The 23,109-nt window shown below is 48.3% G+C and overlaps 1 protein-coding gene across 1 annotated transcript; it reads left to right on the top strand.

Annotated features, from left to right (window-relative positions):
- Positions 1–4,610: 4,610 nt before the first annotated feature.
- UEVLD (UEV and lactate/malate dehyrogenase domains) lies at positions 4,611–16,948 on the top strand. Its single transcript, XM_044269770.1, has 12 exons — positions 4,611–4,753; positions 6,439–6,523; positions 7,250–7,315; positions 8,365–8,528; positions 10,538–10,673; positions 10,750–10,850; positions 11,015–11,123; positions 12,031–12,201; positions 12,311–12,484; positions 12,730–12,820; positions 12,892–13,015; positions 15,219–16,948. The coding sequence occupies exons 1-12, from the start codon at positions 4,712–4,714 to the stop codon at positions 15,384–15,386; spliced, it is 1,431 nt and encodes a 476-aa protein (XP_044125705.1). The 5' UTR covers positions 4,611–4,711; the 3' UTR covers positions 15,387–16,948.
- The last annotated feature ends 6,161 nt before the right edge of the window (positions 16,949–23,109 follow it).

Below are 23,109 nucleotides of genomic sequence, written 5' to 3'. Positions count from 1 at the left end.
GTGTGAGGACAGCTCTAGGGAGCAGTGTATATGTGTGCAGTGTGATGGCAGCTCTGGGGTGCAGTGTATATGTGTGCAGTGTGAGGACAGCTCTGGGGAGCAGTGTATATGTGTGCAGTGTGAGGGCAGCTCTGGGTTGCAGTGTATATGTGTGCAGTGTGAGGGCAGCTCTGGGTTGCAGTGTATATGTGTGCAGTGTGAGGACAGCTCTGGGTTGCAGTGTATATGTGTGCAGTGTGAGGACAGCTCTGGGGAGCAGTGTATACGTGTGCAGTGTGAGGACAGCTCTGGGGAGCAGTGTATACGTGTGCAGTGTGAGGACAGCTCTTGGGTGCAGTGTATATGTGTGCAGTGTGAGGACAGCTCTAGGGAGCAGTGTATATGTGTGCAGTGTGATGGCAGCTCTGGGGTGCAGTGTATATGTGTGCAGTGTGAGGACAGCTCTGGGTTGCAGTGTATATGTGTGCAGTGTGAGGGCAGCTCTGGGTTGCAGTGTATATGTGTGCAGTGTGAGGGCAGCTCTGGGTTGCAGTGTATATGTGTGCAGTGTGAGGGCAGCTCTGGGTTGCAGTGTATATGTGTGCAGTGTGAGGGCAGCTCTGGGTTGCAGTGTATATGTGTGCAGTGTGAGGGCAGCTCTGGGGTGCAGTGTATATGTGTGCAGTGTGAGGGCAGCTATGGGTTGCAGTGTATATGTGTGCAGTGTGGGGTGCAGTGTATATGTGTGCAGTGTGAGGGCAGCTCTGGGGTGCAGTGTGAGGACAGCTCTGGGGAGCAGTGTATATGTGTGCAGTGTGAGGACAGCTCTGGGTTGCAGTGTATATATGTGCAGTGTGAGGGCAGCTCTGGGTTGCAGTGTATATGTGTGCAGTGTGAGGGCAGCTCTGGGTTGCAGTGTATATGTGTGCAGTGTGAGGACAGCTCTGGGTTGCAGTGTAAATGTGTGCAGTGTGAGGGCAGCTCTGGGGTGCAGTGTATATGTGTGCAGTGTGAGGGCAGCTATGGGTTGCAGTGTATATGTGTGCAGTGTGGGGTGCAGTGTATATGTGTGCAGTGTGAGGGCAGCTCTGGGGTGCAGTGTGAGGACAGCTCTGGGGAGCAGTGTATATGTGTGCAGTGTGAGGACAGCTCTGGGTTGCAGTGTATATGTGTGCAGTGTGAGGGCAGCTTTAGGTTGCAGTGTATATATGTGTGCAGTGTGAGGGCAGCTCTGGGGTGCAGTGTATATATGTGTGCAGTGTGAGGGCAGCTCTGGGTTGCAGTGTATATGTGTGCAGTGTGAGGACAGCTCTGGGTTGCAGTGTATATGTGTGCAGTGTGAGGGCAGCTCTGGGGTGCAGTGTATATATGTGTGCAGTGTGAGGACTGCTCTGGGTTGCAGTGTATATATGTGTGCAGTGTGAGGGCAGCTCTGGGGTGCAGTGTATATATGTGTGCAGTGTGAGGGCAGCTCTGGGTTGCAGTGTATATGTGTGCAGTGTGAGGACAGCTCTGGGTTGCAGTGTATATATGTGTGCAGTGTGAGGGCAGCTCTGGGGTGCAGTGTATATATGTGTGCAGTGTGAGGGCAGCTCTGGGTTGCAGTGTATATGTGTGCAGTGTGAGGACAGCTCTGGGTTGCAGTGTATATGTGTCCAGTGTGAGGGCAGCTCTGGGGTGCAGTGTATATGTGTGCAGTGTGAGGGCAGCTCTGGGTTGCAGTGTATATGTGTGCAGTGTGAGGGCAGCTCTGGGTTGCAGTGTATATGTGTGCAGTGTGAGGGCAGCAGTGTATATGTGTGCAGTGTGAGGACAGCTCTGGGTTGCAGTGTATATGTGTGCAGTGTGAGGGCAGCTCTGGGTTGCAGTGTATATGTGTGCAGTGTGAGGACAGCTCTGGGTTGCAGAGTATATGTGTGCAGTGTGAGGACAGCTCTGGGTTGCAGTGTATATGTGTGCAGTGTGAGGACAGCTCTGGGTTGCAGTGTATATGTGTGCAGTGTGAGGACAGCTCTGGGTTGCAGTGTATATGTGTGCAGTGTGAGGACAGCTCTGGGTTGCAGTGTATATGTGTGCAGTGTGAGGACAGCTCTGGGTTGCAGTGTATACGTGTGCAGTGTGAGGACAGCTCTGGGGTGCAGTGTATATGTGTGCAGTGTGAGGACAGCTCTAGGGAGCAGTGTATATGTGTGCAGTGTGATGGCAGCTCTGGGGTGCAGTGTATATGTGTGCAGTGTGAGGACAGCTCTGGGGAGCAGTGTATATGTGTGCAGTGTGAGGGCAGCTCTGGGTTGCAGTGTATATGTGTGCAGTGTGAGGGCAGCTCTGGGTTGCAGTGTATATGTGTGCAGTGTGAGGACAGCTCTGGGTTGCAGTGTATATGTGTGCAGTGTGAGGACAGCTCTGGGGAGCAGTGTATACGTGTGCAGTGTGAGGACAGCTCTGGGGAGCAGTGTATACGTGTGCAGTGTGAGGACAGCTCTTGGGTGCAGTGTATATGTGTGCAGTGTGAGGACGGCTCTAGGGAGCAGTGTATATGTGTGCAGTGTGATGGCAGCTCTGGGGTGCAGTGTATATGTGTGCAGTGTGAGGACAGCTCTGGGTTGCAGTGTATATGTGTGCAGTGTGAGGGCAGCTCTGGGTTGCAGTGTATATGTGTGCAGTGTGAGGGCAGCTCTGGGTTGCAGTGTATATGTGTGCAGTGTGAGGGCAGCTCTGGGTTGCAGTGTATATGTGTGCAGTGTGAGGGCAGCTCTGGGTTGCAGTGTATATGTGTGCAGTGTGAGGGCAGCTCTGGGGTGCAGTGTATATGTGTGCAGTGTGAGGGCAGCTATGGGTTGCAGTGTATATGTGTGCAGTGTGGGGTGCAGTGTATATGTGTGCAGTGTGAGGGCAGCTCTGGGGTGCAGTGTGAGGACAGCTCTGGGGAGCAGTGTATATGTGTGCAGTGTGAGGACAGCTCTGGGTTGCAGTGTATATATGTGCAGTGTGAGGGCAGCTCTGGGTTGCAGTGTATATGTGTGCAGTGTGAGGGCAGCTCTGGGTTGCAGTGTATATGTGTGCAGTGTGAGGACAGCTCTGGGTTGCAGTGTAAATGTGTGCAGTGTGAGGGCAGCTCTGGGGTGCAGTGTATATGTGTGCAGTGTGAGGGCAGCTATGGGTTGCAGTGTATATGTGTGCAGTGTGGGGTGCAGTGTATATGTGTGCAGTGTGAGGGCAGCTCTGGGGTGCAGTGTGAGGACAGCTCTGGGGAGCAGTGTATATGTGTGCAGTGTGAGGACAGCTCTGGGTTGCAGTGTATATGTGTGCAGTGTGAGGGCAGCTTTAGGTTGCAGTGTATATATGTGTGCAGTGTGAGGGCAGCTCTGGGGTGCAGTGTATATATGTGTGCAGTGTGAGGGCAGCTCTGGGTTGCAGTGTATATGTGTGCAGTGTGAGGACAGCTCTGGGTTGCAGTGTATATGTGTGCAGTGTGAGGGCAGCTCTGGGGTGCAGTGTATATATGTGTGCAGTGTGAGGACTGCTCTGGGTTGCAGTGTATATATGTGTGCAGTGTGAGGGCAGCTCTGGGGTGCAGTGTATATATGTGTGCAGTGTGAGGGCAGCTCTGGGTTGCAGTGTATATGTGTGCAGTGTGAGGACAGCTCTGGGTTGCAGTGTATATATGTGTGCAGTGTGAGGGCAGCTCTGGGGTGCAGTGTATATATGTGTGCAGTGTGAGGGCAGCTCTGGGTTGCAGTGTATATGTGTGCAGTGTGAGGACAGCTCTGGGTTGCAGTGTATATGTGTCCAGTGTGAGGGCAGCTCTGGGGTGCAGTGTATATGTGTGCAGTGTGAGGGCAGCTCTGGGTTGCAGTGTATATGTGTGCAGTGTGAGGGCAGCTCTGGGTTGCAGTGTATATGTGTGCAGTGTGAGGGCAGCAGTGTATATGTGTGCAGTGTGAGGACAGCTCTGGGTTGCAGTGTATATGTGTGCAGTGTGAGGGCAGCTCTGGGTTGCAGTGTATATGTGTGCAGTGTGAGGACAGCTCTGGGTTGCAGTGTATATGTGTGCAGTGTGAGGACAGCTCTGGGTTGCAGTGTATATGTGTGCAGTGTGAGGACAGCTCTGGGTTGCAGTGTATATGTGTGCAGTGTGAGGACAGCTCTGGGTTGCAGTGTATATGTGTGCAGTGTGAGGACAGCTCTGGGTTGCAGTGTATATGTGTGCAGTGTGAGGACAGCTCTGGGTTGCAGTGTATATGTGTGCAGTGTGAGGGCAGCTCTGGGTTGCAGTGTATATGTGTGCAGTGTGAGGACAGCTCTGGGTTGCAGTGTATATGTGTGCAGTGTGAGGACAGCTCTGGGTTGCAGTGTATATGTGTGCAGTGTGAGGACAGCTCTGGGTTGCAGTGTATATGTGTGCAGTGTGAGGGCAGCTCTGGGTTGCAGTGTATATGTGTGCAGTGTGAAGACAGCTCTGGGGTGCAGTGTATATGTGTGCAGTGTGAGGACAGCTCTGGGGTGCAGTGTATATATGTGCAGTGTGAGGATATCCCCTGGTTGCAGTGTATATGTGTGCAGTGTGAGGACAGCTCTGGGTTGCAGTGTATTACACATGTGCAGGAAGTTTCCCTTCCCCGGCGGGGGAGGGAGCGGCCCGGGCCTGCAGTGATGTCGGCGGCTCCTCCCCGGCTTCTCCCGGGCTCAGCAGAGGAAACAGGAAGAGATTGAAGCCCGGAGCCCGGGAGACATGGAGTTCAGCGGGGAGCAGGTGAAGCAGCGGCTGGGGAAGGTGAGCGATTATACTAGTACTGCTCCCTAACTAGTACTGGACTGATACCAGCATCACAAGACTAGTACTGCTCCCTAACTAACTAGTACTGGACTGATACCAGCATCACAAGACTAGTACTGCTCCCTAACTAACTAGTACTGGACTGATACCAGCATCACATGACTAGTACTGCTCCCTAACTAACTAGTACTGGACTAATACCAGCATCACATGACTAGTACTGCTCTATGACTAACTAGTACTGGACTAATACCAGCATCACATGACTAGTACTGCTCCAATTAACTAGCGGTCAAATGACCAAAAAATCCCTTATGGGGTCCTAACCAGTGTATATATAAAACTACATCTTTTATTGTATTCTATTTAAAACATAGAACAGATAAGTGTTATTATAACTCTCAGGACGTTACAGGGGACATTGATTGTTTACTAATAATGGCAGCAGTCGGGTCCGTGCTTTACATTGCAGCGCTGTGTTGTTAATGAACGCTGGGTGTTGTTGTTACATCAGCGCCTCCGCGTATTGACACCTTTTTGTAATAGATTTGCTTTTGCGCACAGTTTGATCTTGCAATCTGTAATATATTTGTATTGCTACTATCAGCAGCAATATACTATGAGGCGAGAGCAGACCGTATACAAGGCGTGAACTATACTATCACATGCACACGACACTCTACTCGTCTTGATACACTATAGAAGTTGATGTATCGATTCACAGCCGTCTCATCACACAATTCGCTACACAAGTGTCGCACTGTCCCTAGAGCTCTCCCTGCCAACTGCAAATACATTCCCTCTGCTATTTCCTGCCTAAAACACAGCAACAAACACTGCCCCTCCCGACATGTTTCGCCGATTCGTCAGGGGAGTTGGGGTAATAGCGTTCGCTCGCCAGTGTGCGCCCTATTAAATAACCTAACTCCCGTCCCTCTCAGATCATTTCCTACAATGTACGGTCCCCGCTGGTCTGTAACTAACTAGTACTGGACTGATACCAGTATGACATGACTATTACTAACTAGTATCGGGCTCAGTATCTGGCTGATGCTAGCTTAGGATAGGTGGTGGAGTCCAACCACTGGGCCCTCCACGATCACGAGATTGGGGGCCACGACCCCCATGCTGAGGTCGCACATGCGCCTCTATAGGAGGTAGGTGGGCGCTGTACTTGGCTATCTGCGTCCCATAGAGATGAATGGAGCGGCAGCGCTTTCTCACCCACATCTCCATCCATATGGGGGACACAGGATCTCGTGATCAGTGGTGGTCCCAGCAGTCAGACCCCTACTAATCAGACACCTACCCCCTTCCTATAAGTAGGCAATACGTTTAAATCCTGAGACAACCCCATAAACTACATAGGACTGGAGTAGGTTGGTGGTTGAATGAAGGACTGCCTGGAAGCCGTTACGCCATATCCGGTATGGCGTATCCGTTACGCCATGTATATTCAGTGACTCCGGGGGAAGGGCACGTAATCTTTTTGGGAATATTCTAGGAGTGATCTTTCCTGGGACTCTCAGATTAGCAAATATCAGCCAAAAATGTTAACTATGGCCGATTTCTGTCCAGACGATGACGCTGTGTCGCTTCACCCATCCCGAATGTTTCTCATCCCTGTAATCATGACGTCTGTGAGCTCCGCTATCCGGATATAACTCTGCTTTACCCCACAGTATAAGTTCCGAGACCTGACTATCGAAGAGTTAAAGGACGTCCACCGAGCCTTCCCCAACTTCCTCTACTCCATGGACACCTACAGTAAGTCACCTCCGTATCCTTATACCGCATATGTTACCTGGACTTGTATCCTGGGGCTGACAGAGCGCTATAGGGGACTCATAAGCCGCCATATAGTGTCTATGTAATACCACCATATAGTGCTAAATAGCAGTACTATGGAGTATCCACATAATAGTACCGTACCGTGCCAAGATGACATGTACTGCAGTGTAACAGAGGCCGATGGTGGGAGGATCACAAGTAGTGCAGATAGGACATCGGGGGGGGGGGGGGGGGGGCACAGGATGGCTCCTGCAGGTAAGTGCATGTTACCTTCACCCTGGGTTCACACCTGAGCGTTTTACAGCGCGTTCAAACGCGCTGTAAAACGCTTAAGACATGAAAACCAATGCTTCCCTATGGGAAGGGTTCACACCTGGGCGTTTTACAGCGCGTACGAACGCGCTGTAAAACGCCCGACGCTCAAACAAGTACTTGAGCTTCTTTGGGGCGTTTTGACGCGCGTTTGTGGCCATAGGACACTGCAGTCAATGACACAAACGCGCGTCAAACGCGCGTTTACTATTACAAAAACGCGCGACAAAAACGCGCGTAAAACGCGCGTTTGAGGAACGCTCAGGTGTGAACCCAGGGTTATGGCCTCTCTGATGCAGCGGACATTGCTGTATACTGCTTAATGCTCCGCGTCCTGATGGAAAACAAAGATTTAAAGGATCCTGATCTTTGTAATTTTTTTATTTTCAGCGTTTACAGACGAATCTCAGAAGGATTTGTTGAATCTCTCAGGAACGGTTCCCATGAAATTTCAGGGTAATGTCTGATAGTATAGAGGTACACTGACACTTGGGGTACAGGATAATGACACTGACACTTGGGGTACAGGATAATGACACTGACACTTGGGGTACAGGATAATGACACTGACACTTGGGGTACAGGATAATGACACGCTGACACTTGGGGTACAGGATAATGACACTGACACTTGGGGTACAGGATAATGACACTGACACTTGGGGTACAGGATAATGACACACTGACACTTGGGGTACAGGATAATGACACACTGACACTTGGGGTACAGGATAATGACACGCTGACACTTGGGGTACAGGATAATGACACGCTGACACTTGGGGTACAGGATAATGACACGCTGACACTTGGGGTACGGGATAATGACACGCTGACACTTGGGGTACGGGATAATGACACGCTGACACTTGGGGTACGGGATAATGACACGCTGACACTTGGGGTACGGGATAATGACACTGACACTTGGGGTACGGGATAATGACACTGACACTTGGGGTACGGGATAATGACACTGACGCTTGGGGTACGGGATAATGACACTGACGCTTGGGGTACGGGATAATGACACTGACACTTGGGGTACGGGATAATGACACGCTGACACTTGGGGTACGGGATAATGACACGCTGACACTTGGGGTACGGGATAATGACACGCTGACACTTGGGGTACGGGATAATGACACGCTGACACTTGGGGTACGGGATAATGACACGCTGACACTCGGGGTACGGGATAATGACACGCTGACACTCGGGGTACGGGATAATGACACGCTGACACTCGGGGTACGGGATAATGACACGCTGACACTCGGGGTACGGGATAATGACACGCTGACACTCGGGGTACGGGATAATGACACGCTGACACTCGGGGTACGGGATAATGACACGCTGACACTCGGGGTACGGGATAATAACACTGACACTCGGGGTACGGGATAATGACTCTTGGGGTACATGTTTCAGCAGTGACTGTATATATCTGTATATTGGGGTATGTGTATATACCGTATATACTGTTTACCGTCCTCTAGGCTCCTCCTATAACATCCCCGTGTGTCTGTGGCTCCTGGATTCTCACCCGTTCGCCCCCCCGCTCTGCTTTCTGAAGCCCACACAGAGCATGGGGATCCGGGTTGGAAAACACATAGATAATCATGGCCGGATCTACCTGCCGTACCTGCAGAACTGGAGCCATGTAAGTACCAGCACATACCTGCCAAAAGGCCTGCAAACTGGGCCACAAAAGTGGTGGGGCTTATACAAATCCCACCCCAAAGTGGGCGTTTGGGGCCTTTCTCAGGGTGGGGTTTAAATTCTGACTTTTTTAAACTGTAAATATTGTTAGCTCTCTGTATCGTCATGGTGATGAGAGATCTCGTTGAGGCTTACACCTAACGAGCTACACGCCAGAGAGAGGCGTCAGTGACAAACCGGTGAGCGGAGCAGTTGCCCATAGCAACCAATCAGGTCACTGCTTTCATTTTCCATAGGCCTCTGAAAAATGAGTTCTGGGATCTGGTCGCTATGGCGACTACTGGCCCTGCCCTGGTGTTTCATCACTATGAGCGCTCCTATTAGATCCGTAATCATGTCATGTGATGGTGACATAACTGCGGAGTATTACAGGTCACATGACGGCGACCAGACTGGTTTCACTCCGTAATTAACTTACCAGACTGGAGTTTCTGGTTGTGACTGGGATGATGTGAGGCAGATGTCACCAGCAGCCATGAGCAAACGTTATATTGTATAGATTATATATCAGGTGGTTTAGGAGATGCAGGGTCGCCCGCGCAGCATTACTGTATATGGAGAGGAATGTCGCCACCGTCCCTCTAGAATTCACCAGCAGGTCACTGGGATGCCACCATTTTGCCACAACTTGCAGTTGGCCAAATGATGCCCTGGAGCCTTGGCCTTTAGAGGAGGATGCAAAGAATTATGGGCCCGCGTCTGTCCAGGTTGGATGTGGACCCATTCACTTCAATTAGGCTACAAAAGATGCAGACAGCACACCGCGTGATGTCCGTTCCGTGGCCCTCAAAAATGGAGCATGTCCTATTGTTGTCCACATTACAGAAAAGGATAGGACTGTTCTATTAGGGGTTGTTCCATTCCGCAAAATATGGAATGCACATGGCAGGTATCCGTGTTTTGCAGATCCACAAAACAGCCAACGGTCGTGTGCATGAGCTCTAATATCGATCTATATCTCATATCTATCTATCTTGAAAAAAATAATCAAAGCGGCACAGCGATCAAAAAAGTAACGGTGTGCCTGCGCTGTGGAGGTGATCCAACATCCAATAAAATAAAGAAATTCCACGCCACTCCCACGGATGTGATTCAAAAGTAGTGTTCACCAAAGCGACGTTTCAGTGCTCTTACTGGGACTTTTATATCTATCTATCTATCTATCAGGGCAGATTTCATTTGAGATGTTCCTGCTGCTGACAGTCCACGTCGTATACACTGCAGATGTCCTGCGCACAGTTCTGCTGCTGACAGTACACATTGTATACACTGTAGATGTTCTGCTGCTGACAGTACACATTGCATACACTGTAGATGTCCTGTGCACAGTTCTGCTGCTGACAGTACACATTGTATACACTGTAGATGTTCTGCTGCTGACAGTACATATTGTATACACTGTAGATGTCCTGCGCACAGTTCTGCTGCTGACAGTACGTATTGTATACACTGTAGATGTTCTGCTGCTGACAGTATACATTGCATACACTGTAGATGTCCTGTGCAGAGTTCTGCTGCTGACAGTACACATTGTATATACTGTAGATGTCCTGTGCACAGTTCTGCTGCTGACAGTACACATAGTATATACTGTAGATGTTCTGCTGCTGACAGTACACATTGTATATACTGTAGATGTTCTGCTGCTGACAGTACACATTGTATACACTGTAGATGTCCTGCGCACAGTTCTGCTGCTGACAGTCCATGTCGTATACACTGTAGAAGTCCTGCGCACAGTTCTGCTGCTGACAGTCCATGTCATATACACTGTAGATGTCCTGCGCACAGTTCTGCTGCTGACAGTCCACGTCGTATACACTGCGTGTGGTGGTACCATTACAGCTGGCGGTTGGTTATGTACAGTATGATCTCAGACCTGTATGTAAGCAGCCATTACTGTACCATTATACCCTCCACTGTCGTCTGGTAACATTCAGCCTCTTACAGCCCAAATCCACCATCCTCGGCCTGATCAAGGAGATGTCGGCGACATTTGAGGATGAGCTCCCGCTGTATTCCCTCTCCGCTGCAGAAGCCGCCAGACAGAAGGAGCTCCTGTCCTTTATCTCCCGGGTCACTGACGGTAAGGATGGAGAGGCCTCCTGACGACACTGGCACTCTGTGCCCCCTGATGTGACGCTATATCATTACATTAACAGGGGTGTCTGCTGTAGATGTCAGGACAAAAAGCAGCAGTAAAGTCACGGTGATCGGAGGAGGAGATTTGGCTCTGGCTTGTCTATTGGCTATATCCGCCAAGGTAAGAATCAGGTTTTCATGACCATCCAGTGCCAGATTAATGGAATTTTGCAGTATTGGATTTTTGGCCGCCCACCACAGGGTGTTATCATTGGGACAGAGACCCACTGTCTGTGTGCCCAGATCTACACCACAATTTGCTGACATGATATATGTTCTGTCCAGAGGGCTGCGGACAAGCTGCTACTTCTTGACATCAGTGATGGAGGATCGAAAGGTGGAGGAGCCACAGACCTGGAGCTCTTCTCCATCCCAAATGTGGAAGTCAGTAAAGGTAGGTAAAAGGTTAAGAAAGGTATGCACCAAGATAAGGCCCACCCCTTCTGCTAGACCTCACCCACTTTTTAAAAAGGCCTGTAAGCACCATAAAGTCTCAAGAAGTTTTTTTAAATTGTGACTGTTATGTGCCAGAATTTCAATTGATGTTTATTAAAAATTTTCAGCCATTTCTGAGATACGAGGGTTATAAAAATCCGTCTGTTTGCAAGCTGTGACTTTGAACTATTTTTTTTAAATCCCGTCAGTTGATGGCTCATGTGAAGCTGTTATCTCTGATCGCATGAGCACTTCTTTTAAGCCAGATTTTTATCAGTTTAATTGAGTTAGAATGAGTGTTTATGAGATCAGGAGGTCACAGCTTGCAAACAGACTGATTTTTATAACCCTTGTAGCTCAGAAACGGCTGCACATTTTTAATGAAGACCAGATGAAGAAATGATTTTGAGCCCAACATAAGTTAAATGTAATCATAAATTACCCCTGAAGGTGTACATAACCTTTTAAAGGGGGTTTCCGGAAGTTCAATATTGAAAGCCAATCCTCAGGATAGGAAATCATTATCAGATCGGCAGGGTCTGAGACCTAGCCGATCAGCCGTTTAAAGAGGCCACGGCGCACTGGAGGGGGCGCAGCCTCCTTGCAGCTTACCAAACACAGTGCCGTCGATCGTATAGTGGCCTAACTTGGTATTGCAGCCCAGGCCATTTACTTGAATGGAACTGAGGTGCGCACAGGCCATGTGACCAGTAAACGTGACGTCACTGGCCAGAAAGCGTCTTTTTAAACAGCTGATTTGCGGGTGTTCTTGGAGTCAGACTCCCACCGATCTGAGGATAAGTCATCAATATTTTCCTCCCCCGAAAACCCCTTTAACACATTTGCCCTAATGAACGTCATTTCAGATCTCTCCTCTGTTGCCGACTCAAAAGTCGTAATCATAACGGTGAATGCATGGAGTAACGCTCAGTCCTATCTGGAGGTCTTACAAAGAAACGTGGATCTGCTGCGTGGATTTGTACCAGCCGTGGCCCATCACTGCCCGAACAGTGTGCTGCTGATTGCCTCCCAGCCTGGTAAGTCTTTTGGTTGTGGATCTGTCCATGAAACATCCTGTATAATACATGTCCATTGTTTCCTACACATGTAAATAACATCTCATTGACATTTCCCCTTGAATTGCAGTGGAGATAATGACCTACGTGGCTTGGAAATTCAGTGGGCTTCCCTCCAGACAAGTCATAGGGATTGGGTGTAACTTGGACTCTGCAAGGTTTCAGCATATCGTTCAGACGTTGGCCAATTCTTCCGAAGAATCACAGTCAAGCTGGATCATTGGGGAGCAAGGAGCAGATAAAGGTGAGGATGTGAGGGCTTCTGTAAGGTATTGTATTTTTACTGTGTTTTTTTTGTTTGTTTTTTAAATGTAGTCAGCGCCCCCTATCATCTTTGTACAGTGGTCTGATCCACAACATACATGGTATTTTCTTTTACTGACTGCATCATTGTGGAATAAACCATCGCAGAATGGGGGGGTCTAAATACACTTACAATATTTTTGTGCAATAAAGCCACATGAATTGAACATCGTGGATTTATTTTAGTGGCGGCATGGAGTGATCCGGATTCGGCAAATAATCTCAAGCCTTCTGCAAAATTATATCCCAGGCTGTTCCAGGAACAGCTGACAAACAGGTGAGTGTGAAATGATATGTAGCGTCACTGAGTTTTTTACCTTGGTCATTGATATTCCATTATCCTCACAGAGCTCTGGAGGTCATGAAAGGTAAAGGTCAGAGGTCATGGTCTATCGGTCTGTCTGTAGCTGACCTCACAGACACCATTGTGCAAAATAAGAAGAAGGTTCACTCCGTTTCTTTACTTGCTAAGGTAATGACAAATCTCTGGTGAAGGGTCAGCACCCTGGAAGCATACTGTGACACAAATACAAACCATATGGGGCAGAATTTAAAGGGACGCTAAACACAGGGCTAAAAATCAACCCCAGAACTTCTCTCGTAAGGCTACTGCGCTGGAACTGCCTGCCGGATCCGGCAATCTGCATGCAAACGGACAGCATTTGTAGGATGCGGATCCGTCTCACAAGAACGGATCCGTCTCTCCGTTTGTCATACGGACAAACTGATCAGTTTCTTTCCCCCCCCCCCCCCACATATTTAAAGGTCTGCGCATGCGCAGACCGGAAGGACTGATCCGGCATTGCGGTATTTTTAATGCCAGATCTGGCACTAATACATTTCAATGTAAAAAATTCATGCCGATTCCGGCAAATGATCCGGAATTTTGGACGTATATAATACCGCAGCATGCTGCGGTATTTCCTCCGTCCAAAATGCCGTTCAGTGACTGAACTGAAGACATCCTGATGCAAACTGAACGGATTGCTCTCCATTGAGAATGCATGGGGATAAAACTGATCAGTTCTTTTCCGGTATTGAGCCCTTATGACGCCATATATATATATGATGATCACAGGTCGGCACTGCTGTTAAGGAATCACGGTGCACGAGTCTATGGGATGGCGTCCCAATGTAAAATTGATAGAAAAGACCGGCACTCGCTGTAGATAATTTCTTTGTATTTATTCAGTCACATACAGGCAATAAGTGACGCGTTTCGATGCTATCGCACCTTCAGAAGGTGCGATAGCATCGAAACGCGTCACTTATTGCCTGTATGTGACTGAATAAATACAAAGAAATTATCTACAGCGAGTGCCGGTCTTTTCTATCAAAATTATATATATATATAAAGAAATCTCAGCAATGTCCCCTCTTCCCCTCCTCACTGTCATGTGTCTCACAGTAGGACAAGTGGAGGCAGCAGGAACCTCCTCCCTCTGCCCTGTTTTGTAGCCCATGAATACTGGATAAATGATACCAGTCGTCTGTTATCTCCTGCAACACCCCTCGGTTTGCTCTCTGGCTGCGAGAGATGGGTCCCCCTTAAACCTTAACTATATTTCAGTCCCCTAATATGACCTATTCAAAAGGTTCTTGAAAATGGGATTAGCGCATAAAAAATATGCAAAGAAAAATTCTGCAGCTTTCTATTATGCTTTGTTTTTCAGCTTCTCCCCATTTTCATGCTCTCTGCTTGCAGCCAGTGAATGGGAGCTCAGATTCTTAATGCCAGTCCCGAGCCTGTGTTCCACACGGATACGAGACTTTGAGAGAAATTCAACACACGTGGACCTTGTTCACTCAGTACAGTTTTTCCATAAATTGATTGTCCAGTTTAGTAAACCCATTTTCTTACACCCTATTAGGGAATTCTAGGTTACTAGAGGGGGCTTCCCCGATCAGGATCTTCATGTCTTGGCCGGAGTGGAGAGTGGCTACAAGGGCTCTCGCTCTGGAGGACCTGCCCTGTCCTGTATAACACAGACAGCCCTTGATATGGACACTGTGTAAGGGCTCATGCACATGACCGTGTGCCGGCAGGGTCCGCAAAATACAGGCCCCGGACGTTCTGGCACCACATCACAGATGCGGACCCATTCACTTGAATGGGTCCGCAATCCGGAAGGTCGGTGCGGAACGGAGGCACGGAAGCCCTACGGAGGGAATGGGTCTGTGATCTGCATGCGGCGCCCCCACGGTCGGTGCCCGTGCATTGCGGCGACACGCGGTCCTGTGGATAAGCCCTAATACTTTGCTTCCTCTGTGGGGGCGCTGCAGGGATACTGAACACTTACTGATTTATTATCAGACCACAGCTGATCACTGGGGGTCCCAACAGGGGGACATTTTGTGTTCAGCCTATTTTTAACACACCCTTCTAACAGGTAGGTATTCTCCAAAGCAGAGAACCCTGTGATAAAAAATAAATAAATAAATATCTCAATGGTTTAGGACCGGTTTTAAGCCTCTGGATGCACATAAGCATATTTTCATTCACTGAAAGCAAACGAAGGTAATGAAAATGGTGAAAAAACAAACACAAAGAATATTAGAAAATTGCAGAATACTCCGTTTAATACAATAAATTCGTATACGTACAGCAGAATATTGACTGGTTGCACGCGGACAGACTCGCTCCAGTAATCCCGATCTGTGTGTTCTCTCCTTAGGGATTCTTCGACATTCAGCACGACGTGTTTCTGAGCATGCCCTGTATGCTGGGAGATGGCGGGGTGCTTGGGAGCCCCCAGATCCTACAACATGAAGATCACGTATCTGACGCTCTCCACAAAAGTGCCACCTCTATATATGACCTGCAGCGGCAGCTGAGCCTGTGAGCTGCCCCAGGAGCTGGACTCCATGATGCTGTGCGTCGTCTCTGCAGTGCAGAGAGAACAAGGGGTTAATCTGCTGCTATTTTTTTCCGTTTCCACTGTTGTCCACACTCGCGGTCGGCAGCCATTGTGGACCCCACTGACCCATGGACTGGTCACTCACTGTCTTGTGCCTCTCGCCGTGGCTCCCGCTGTGTGGCTGGTACATTGTGATTTCTGACCCCATTCACAAATCTGATCATACTCTCATTTTTTGCCTGTCCTGCTATTGCTTTTATGGGTGATGACTTGGTGAGCGGCGGGCTCCTCTGCACTACATTGACATACGCGATATGTCTGACTTAAAGGGGTTGTCCAAGCATCCTCAGGATAGGTCATCGGTATATGATCGGAGGGGGTCTGATGCCTGTCTCCCCATGATCAGCTGTTCGAAGAGGCCGTGATGCTCTGTTGAGCGCGCAGCGCTGCCCGCCGTATAGTGGCAGTGCTTGGTATTGCAACTCGGCCCCATTCACTTCAATAGGACTTAGCTGAGCTTAGGCCACGTGACTGATAAATGTGACGTCACTGGCCTAGTAAGAGACCACGGCGCTCACAGAGGGCTACAGTCTCTTCAAACAGCGCCCTGGAGTCGGATCAGATACTGATGACCTATCCTGAGGATAGATCTTCAATATTAAACACTCGGACAACCCCTTTTAATGCATCTGTAAAGTTGACGCCAATATTTGGGGTCCATGGATGGAAATGGCGCGCAGTTGCGGCAGTCATACTGCATTTTGCATTCACATCTTTGGGGGGAGATAAACAGAGCTACGCGACTCGTATTGCACGAAAGTCGCCTTTTATTTGAAGGTGAACCCTGGATAAAGGGGCTCTCTACTAGTACACACAGGGTTTCTTCAAAATGCAGCCATTCATACACTATATCAGGGATGGCCAACCTGAGGCCCTCCAGCTGTTGCAAAACTACAACTCCCAGCATGCCCAGACTGCCTACAGCTATCAGCCTACAGCAGGGCATGGTGGGAGTTGTAGTTTGGAGAGCCGCAGGTTGCCCATCCCTGCACTATATGCACTGCTAAGAGTGTATGCAGCAAGTCCATAGGAGCAGCAATGTGGAGGAAGAACCATGTCCGTGCAGCCGTGATCCAGGATCTCCGCAGTACACGGACTACACCGCTCCAGTACTGATGACGTGTATGAGCGTGAAACGCATCAGTGTATGGTCAGACGCGGGAAAGTGTTTCCGCCACAGATTTTCACATGAATCCGTGGCAGAATCCACATGTTTTACTTGCAGATTTGCTGGGATTTCAATTTATTGCACTATAAAGGGTAAAATCTGACTGCAGCCCGTGCAGATTTTTTTTAGGTAGGGTTTTTGAAAATCTCTTGCATATATTGTACTGTCACTTGTGCAGATTGTGCATCAGATCCGCCATGTCTGCAGAGTTTGCCGCTCAGTCCTGTCTCCGTGCAGCCACGGACCCTGAGGTCTCGTGTATAATATGATTAAATCTTGTTGAATTAAATGACCCCCATTTGTAATACCGGGAAAACCCTTTAAAGGTTTATATATTATTATTTTTTCTGTAGCAACATTTTATTATACTTTTGTTTGAACAGTCATCACCATTTTCAAGAAGTCTGTTTGCTGCCAGCGAATAGAAATGTTCTAGCCCACACTGTTCTTATTATTATGTATCTGTGTAGATATTCCACTGCACACAGTTGGCTTCCAGGCTGATGGCTGTTCTCTACACTGACACATTGTAACAGACTTCAGCTTTGTGCAAGTAGGCTCATGGCAGGGTGGATTTTCAGCCTCTGGATGTAAGTCGCTTTTCACACTTTGTTTCGGTAGCCTGTTTAGTGTTGTGTCGGGAAAGCCACTGGCACATAGTGTATGTCAAACCTATCTGAAAAGAGGCATCCAGTAAAAGAAACCTATAGTGTGCAGTATACACGGCAGGTGCCACTAATTTAAAGGGGTATTCCAAGTCTTTAATACTGATGACCTTTCCACAGGATATCTGATCAGTAGGGGTCCGACGCCCAGCACCCCTGCTGATCAGAAGTTTGAGAAGGCATCGGCGCTCACCGGAGCCCCGTGGCCTCCTCACAGCTTACCAAGCACAGCGCCATACAATGTATAGTGGCTGTGATTGGTATTACAGCTCAGGCCCATCAACTTCAATGGGACTGAACTGCGCCAAGGTCATGTGGCCGATGAACGTGACGTCATACGGCCTAGGAAGAGGCCTCTTCAAACAGCTGATCAGCGGGGGTCAATCAGGTATTAAATAGTCAGAACCCCCTTTTAAACTTATACCTCTGAGATATCCTGTTGCTAGAAGCTTTGGATGCACAGAGCAAAATTCCTTCTATAAGGAGCCTAATAAAGAATGTTTGAATTTACCGACAGCAAGCAGAGATCTTGAAACTGTGAGAATTTCAAACAAACTATTTTTGTACAGTGTTTCATTATACAATCTGTTCACACGTTTTATCTATTGCATGCCATTATCGCTGATTCTTACATTCATTTTGTGACTGTGGGACCTGTGAACGGTTAATCGTGGACGAGGTAGAAACTCCTTTCATTCAGTGAATGGAACAGCCTGTGTGGCTCTACAGGTCATGTCAGGTGTAGGTGTAACTAATGCATTGTTTCTCCCTCCAGTCCAGGGAGCAAATGACTGACAATTCACAAGGAAGGTTTTTCCATGTAAATTTAATGTACTTTGCGTTGCTGTCAGTGAATGGGCACTACACCCTCAGGCGAAAACCTAATTCTGCTCGCACAGCTGAGGGTTTGCTACAATGCATCTAGTTTCTCTTAGCTAAACATAAAGCATGGGAGCCTGCGCAGTTCACTAGAAATCCAGGAGGTTTAGATTTTTGGTGACCCGCGTGTTGCATCATGACCACGTTCGCTTCCGTTGCAGTGTAGCCTTGCATACTTTCGTTCGGTAGGTCCCTTACCCACATGAATTTAGTATTTGTGCTTTTTGCCACCAGAATAAGCGCATTTTTTTTTCTTTTTTCTTGCACGTGTATTTTTTGCTGTATTTTTTTTTCCTGCTTGTTTTTGCAAATAGTGGAGGGAGATGATATTCTCAAGACCGGCATTTTCAACGCTGGCCAAGATCCTAGTTCCTAGGGCGAATGTAATTAAAGGGGCATTCCCATCTGGGACATTGATTGCACATGACTAGGATACAGTGTAATGTCTAGGGTGTTGGCACCCGGGGCAGGTCCTTTCTCTGGTGCACCCCCCTCCCCCCCCCCCCGCCCCCCAAAAAAAAAAATTTGTACAACCTTCACAGTAGTTTTGTACAGATGTGTGCCCACTCACAGTAGTTATGCTCTCTCTGTGCCCCTATCACAGTTGTAATGCCCTCTTTGTGCCCTCTTCACAGTAATCATGCCCAGTGTGCCCCCTTTATAGTAATCATGCCCAGTGTGCCCCCTTTATAGTAATCATGCCCAGTGTGCCCCTTCATAGTAATAATGCCCAGTGTGCCCCCTTCATAGTAATAATGCCCAGTGTGCCCCCTTCATAGTAATAATGCCCAGTGTGCCCCCTTCATAGTAATAATGCCCAGTGTGCCCCCTTCACAGTAATAATGCCCACTGTGCCCCCTTCACAGTAATAATGCCCACTGTGCCCCCTTTATAGTAGAAATCCCATTGTGCCTCCTTCACAGTAATAATGCCCTCTGTGCCCCCTTCATTGTAGTAATGCCCTCTGACTGTGTCCCCTCCATAGTAATAAAGACCTCTGTGCCCCCTCCATAGTAATAAAAGACCTCTGTGCCCCCTCCATAGTAATAAAAGACCTCTGTGCCCCCCTCCATAGTAATAAAAGACCTCTGTGCCCCCCTCCATAGTAATAAAAGACCTCTGTGCCCCCCTCCATAGTAATAAAAGACCTCTGTGCCCCCTCCATAGTAATAAAAGACCTCTGTGCCCCCCTCCATAGTAATAAAAGACCTCTGTGCCCTCTCTGTATAAAAAAAAAAAAAAACACAGTACCTCCTCACCTTGTCCCGTTCCTGAAGCTCACAGTTCTCTCTTCCCTGTAGGCACAGATCACTCTGCAGCATGGTGTGGGCGGAGCTTATGCAGATTACCAAGCTGCAGGCTCCGCCCACACAGGCCGGCCGCGCAATCTGTGCCAGCAGGATGAATGGTGGAGCGGGGAGAAGTCTTCCTGCTTCGCCGTTCTGTGCACCGCCGGCCTGAAGGAGGGGAGGAGCGCGGGGAGCTGAGCGGTGAATGACAGGACCGAAGCTCCCTGCACTCCAATCTGTATTGATGGAAGCACTCATTGCTTCTGACACGCCACTGCTAGGATATGCCATCAATGTCAGATAGGTGCAAGTCCCACCTCTGGAACCCGCTTATGTCACCAGAATGGAACCACTTGAAATGAAGGAGATGACACCATGCCTTCACAGCCACCCACTGTTCACCACTTTGGATATATTTTGGAAGTAGCCGAGCACGCTTTCTCTGCCATTTTCAGGAGCGGTGAATGGAGAGCAGACAGCATGTGTGAGGCGTCCTTACCATTCACTGCTATGCTCCCGACAAAAACTGAGTGAGCGCGCCTGGCTATTTTTGGAACTCATAGTGGTGAACAGAGGGTGGTCGTGCCTGCACAGCTGCTCTCTATTCACTTTTGGGGCCCTGTTCTGAACATAAGAGTTGGTCCCACAGCTGAGACCGGCACCAGACAACGGGTCATATCGCTTGTCTCGGCTATTTCCAGCGGCCCCATAGATATGAATGGGAGCGGTAGCCGCGCAAGCGCTGTGCACTCGCGTTCAGTACTATGGGGAGAGCACTTGGAGGTGGTCAGATCCTTGGAAACCCAGGGTCCTCTGGCCACCACCTTCCCCACTCCGTTCTCAGGGTAAGTGCGGGTCCCAGGGGAGGGACCTGCACCTATCAGACAATGGGACCTATCCTAGCGATACGTCCTCATTGTCTCAGATGGGAATACCCCTTACATTTATGATGAGGCACACACCTCATCATACATTAAGTGCATCCTCCGGTAGTTCGCCCGCCTGGAATGAAATCTACAGCCCCTTTTCGGGAAAGTGGCAGTGAAACACCTTTTGCACAAAAAAATGTTGTGGAAATGGCAGTTAGAAAGTCGCAGACCTGGGGTTTGGAACTTTAGAATGCCATTTTCTGGCATATAGGGATGATGAGGGGTGTTTGCCCACTAGCGGTTTCTTCATATTTTTCCCCCTATAGCGAAGGTGATGTGAAAAGTCCTGAAAAAAGAGCTTCAGCATAAAGCGAGAGACAAAAATTCCAGGAGCTGAAAAAAAACGCTTGTGTCTCCTGCGCTTCATATTCCCCGTTGATCTTCAGTGAACATCTGCACTTGCTGTTTTTACCCCTCCAAAAAACACACAAATCTTTATGTGAAAGCAGCCTTACTGAAACAAGACCATAAAGCCAAAAATGAACTTTGCATAAAGTCACAGCGGATGCCCAGTCCACTTCAACCCTATGAGGAACAGAAACGTAGAAAATCACGTGAAAACTGAGATGCAGCTTGACAATTGTTTAACCCCTTAAAGGGGTTTTCCCGGGAACAATACTCATCCCGAGCCAAGTCTGATCCGACATTCGGTGGACATGCTTGTCTGTCACCGCTCTGTTGGGCACAGGCAGAGATCGTACTCCCACGGGGTTGAATGGAGCGGCAGCGGACACGTGTGATCACATTTTACAACTTTTGCACAATAAAATCACTTTGCTTAAAAATCGTGTGTTTTTGTGTCTCCATTTTCTGACAGCTGTAACGTTTGTATTTTTCCATCATTGGGCGAGGGCTTGATTTCTGTGAGACTAGCCAAAATTTTCTAGGATACCATTTTAGGATAAAACGTTTTGAATGTTTTTTTATAAATTTTTTTGGAAGGTGGTTGAACAAAAACAGCTATTTTGCCATTGTTTTAAAAACATTTACGGTGTGGGGTGAATAACATGGCGGTTGGACCCATATTAAAGCATCTTTCATTGTTAATATCTTCATTGTTACATTTTTTGGGGGATTTTATTTATTTTTTGCTTAGGGGCCATTAACACTGCATTTTTTTACTGTGGATTTTTGGCACCGACAGCCACGCTGAAATTCCATCTAAATCCCGCCGGCGGCTGCGTCCTTTCTGCCTCTTTTTCTCATTCGTGGGAGGCAGTGCTGAAGATCGCTGAGCAGCAGTTTAAAGCCCCGGCCACACTGAGATGAGACATGCCCGTTCTCAATGTGGTCACGGCTTCAGGAGCGCCACTTATTGCAAAGAAGGGGAGGCATAAAGTACACAAACCCCCGATGGGATTTCGGCGTTGCTGTCAATGCCAAAATTCAGCTGTAAAAGCTACAGTGTGAACAGGCCCCTAAATGTATTGCCTGTATCTGTGATCCTTTGAGCACTTACATAATACACTGTATTAATTAGGCGGTACAATGTAGTATTGCTGCCTGTTGGTATTCTGCTGACAGGCAACCTATTAGGCCCGGCCTCTGATCAGTTCTATTAGTTAAATGGCGCCATTTTTTTTTAGCGCTATGTGGCCTGTTCACCATATTCAGGAGAAACTTGTTCTTCAGCAGTTTAGTAAAGCAGGGGAATGACCAGAGGTGTAAATTGGGCCCCAATACAAAATCCATAACAGGACCCCCCAGTGGTGTACATAGAGAAGTAAGGGCCCCATAGCAAGGATCAAACCAGGCCCCCCGCACAGGACAGAAGGGTTTCCGCCTAAACCCCTTTCAATTACACTTGGGCCGTTTTCCCACTGCTTTATTTGCTAAAAGTTGTTCCTTTAGGTCCCTTTCACACGAGCGACGTTTCCGTGAGGGTGCAATGCGTGATGCGAACGCACAAAATCCGGACCCATTCATTTCAATGGGGCTGTGTACATGTGTTTTGGTTTTACGCATCACTTGTGCGTTGCGTGAAAATCGCAGCATGTTCTATATTCTGCGAGTTTCACTCAACGCTGGCCCTATAGAAGTGAATGGGGCTGTGTGAAAATTGCATCGCATCCACAAGCAAGTGCGGATGTGATGCAGTTTTCACGGATGGTTGCTAAGAGATGTTGTTTGTATATTCAGTTTTTTATCACGTGCGTGCAAAACGCATTGCACCCGCGCGATAAAAACTGATCAACTGAACGTGATTGCAGGCAAAACTAAATGACTTTGCCTGCGAATTTGCGCAGTTTTCACTGAACGCACCTGGACACGCTCGTCTGCAAGGGGCCTTAGAGGGAAGAGTCCTGACCAAATTTTCACCTCCAGTAGAAGAGGAGATAATCCAAACTAAGACTGGGCCCCCTCTTGCCCTGGGCCCCATAGCAGTCGCATGGTCTGCCGCTATGGCAGTTACACCCCTGGGACCCCATCAGGGACGATGGCTACCTCTGCAGCCCCTATAGCTACATCCCCGGTGACAACCTCTTTGGAAGCTGTAATTTTAATAATTCCAGTAACGGATACTAAAAAAAAGGAAGCATTTCGGTGACCTTTGTAGTTGGGTTATTTATTATGCATAATAGATTTACTGTAGATTTTTTTCAGCATCAAATCTGTTCAAAGGAAATCTGCAGCGGAAATCCATGTCAAATCATGTGGATATATTTGCGGAAAATGGTAGTTTTTTTTATTGTGAACTAGCAGAAGGATCCGGCTTCG

The sequence above is a fragment of the Bufo gargarizans genome, chromosome 10, assembly GCF_014858855.1.
Source record: "Bufo gargarizans isolate SCDJY-AF-19 chromosome 10, ASM1485885v1, whole genome shotgun sequence".
NCBI classification, from domain to species: Eukaryota; Metazoa; Chordata; class Amphibia; order Anura; family Bufonidae; genus Bufo; species Bufo gargarizans.
The sequence above is the reverse complement of the archived record's forward strand: the minus strand, read 5'-3'. Positions and strand labels throughout refer to the sequence as shown.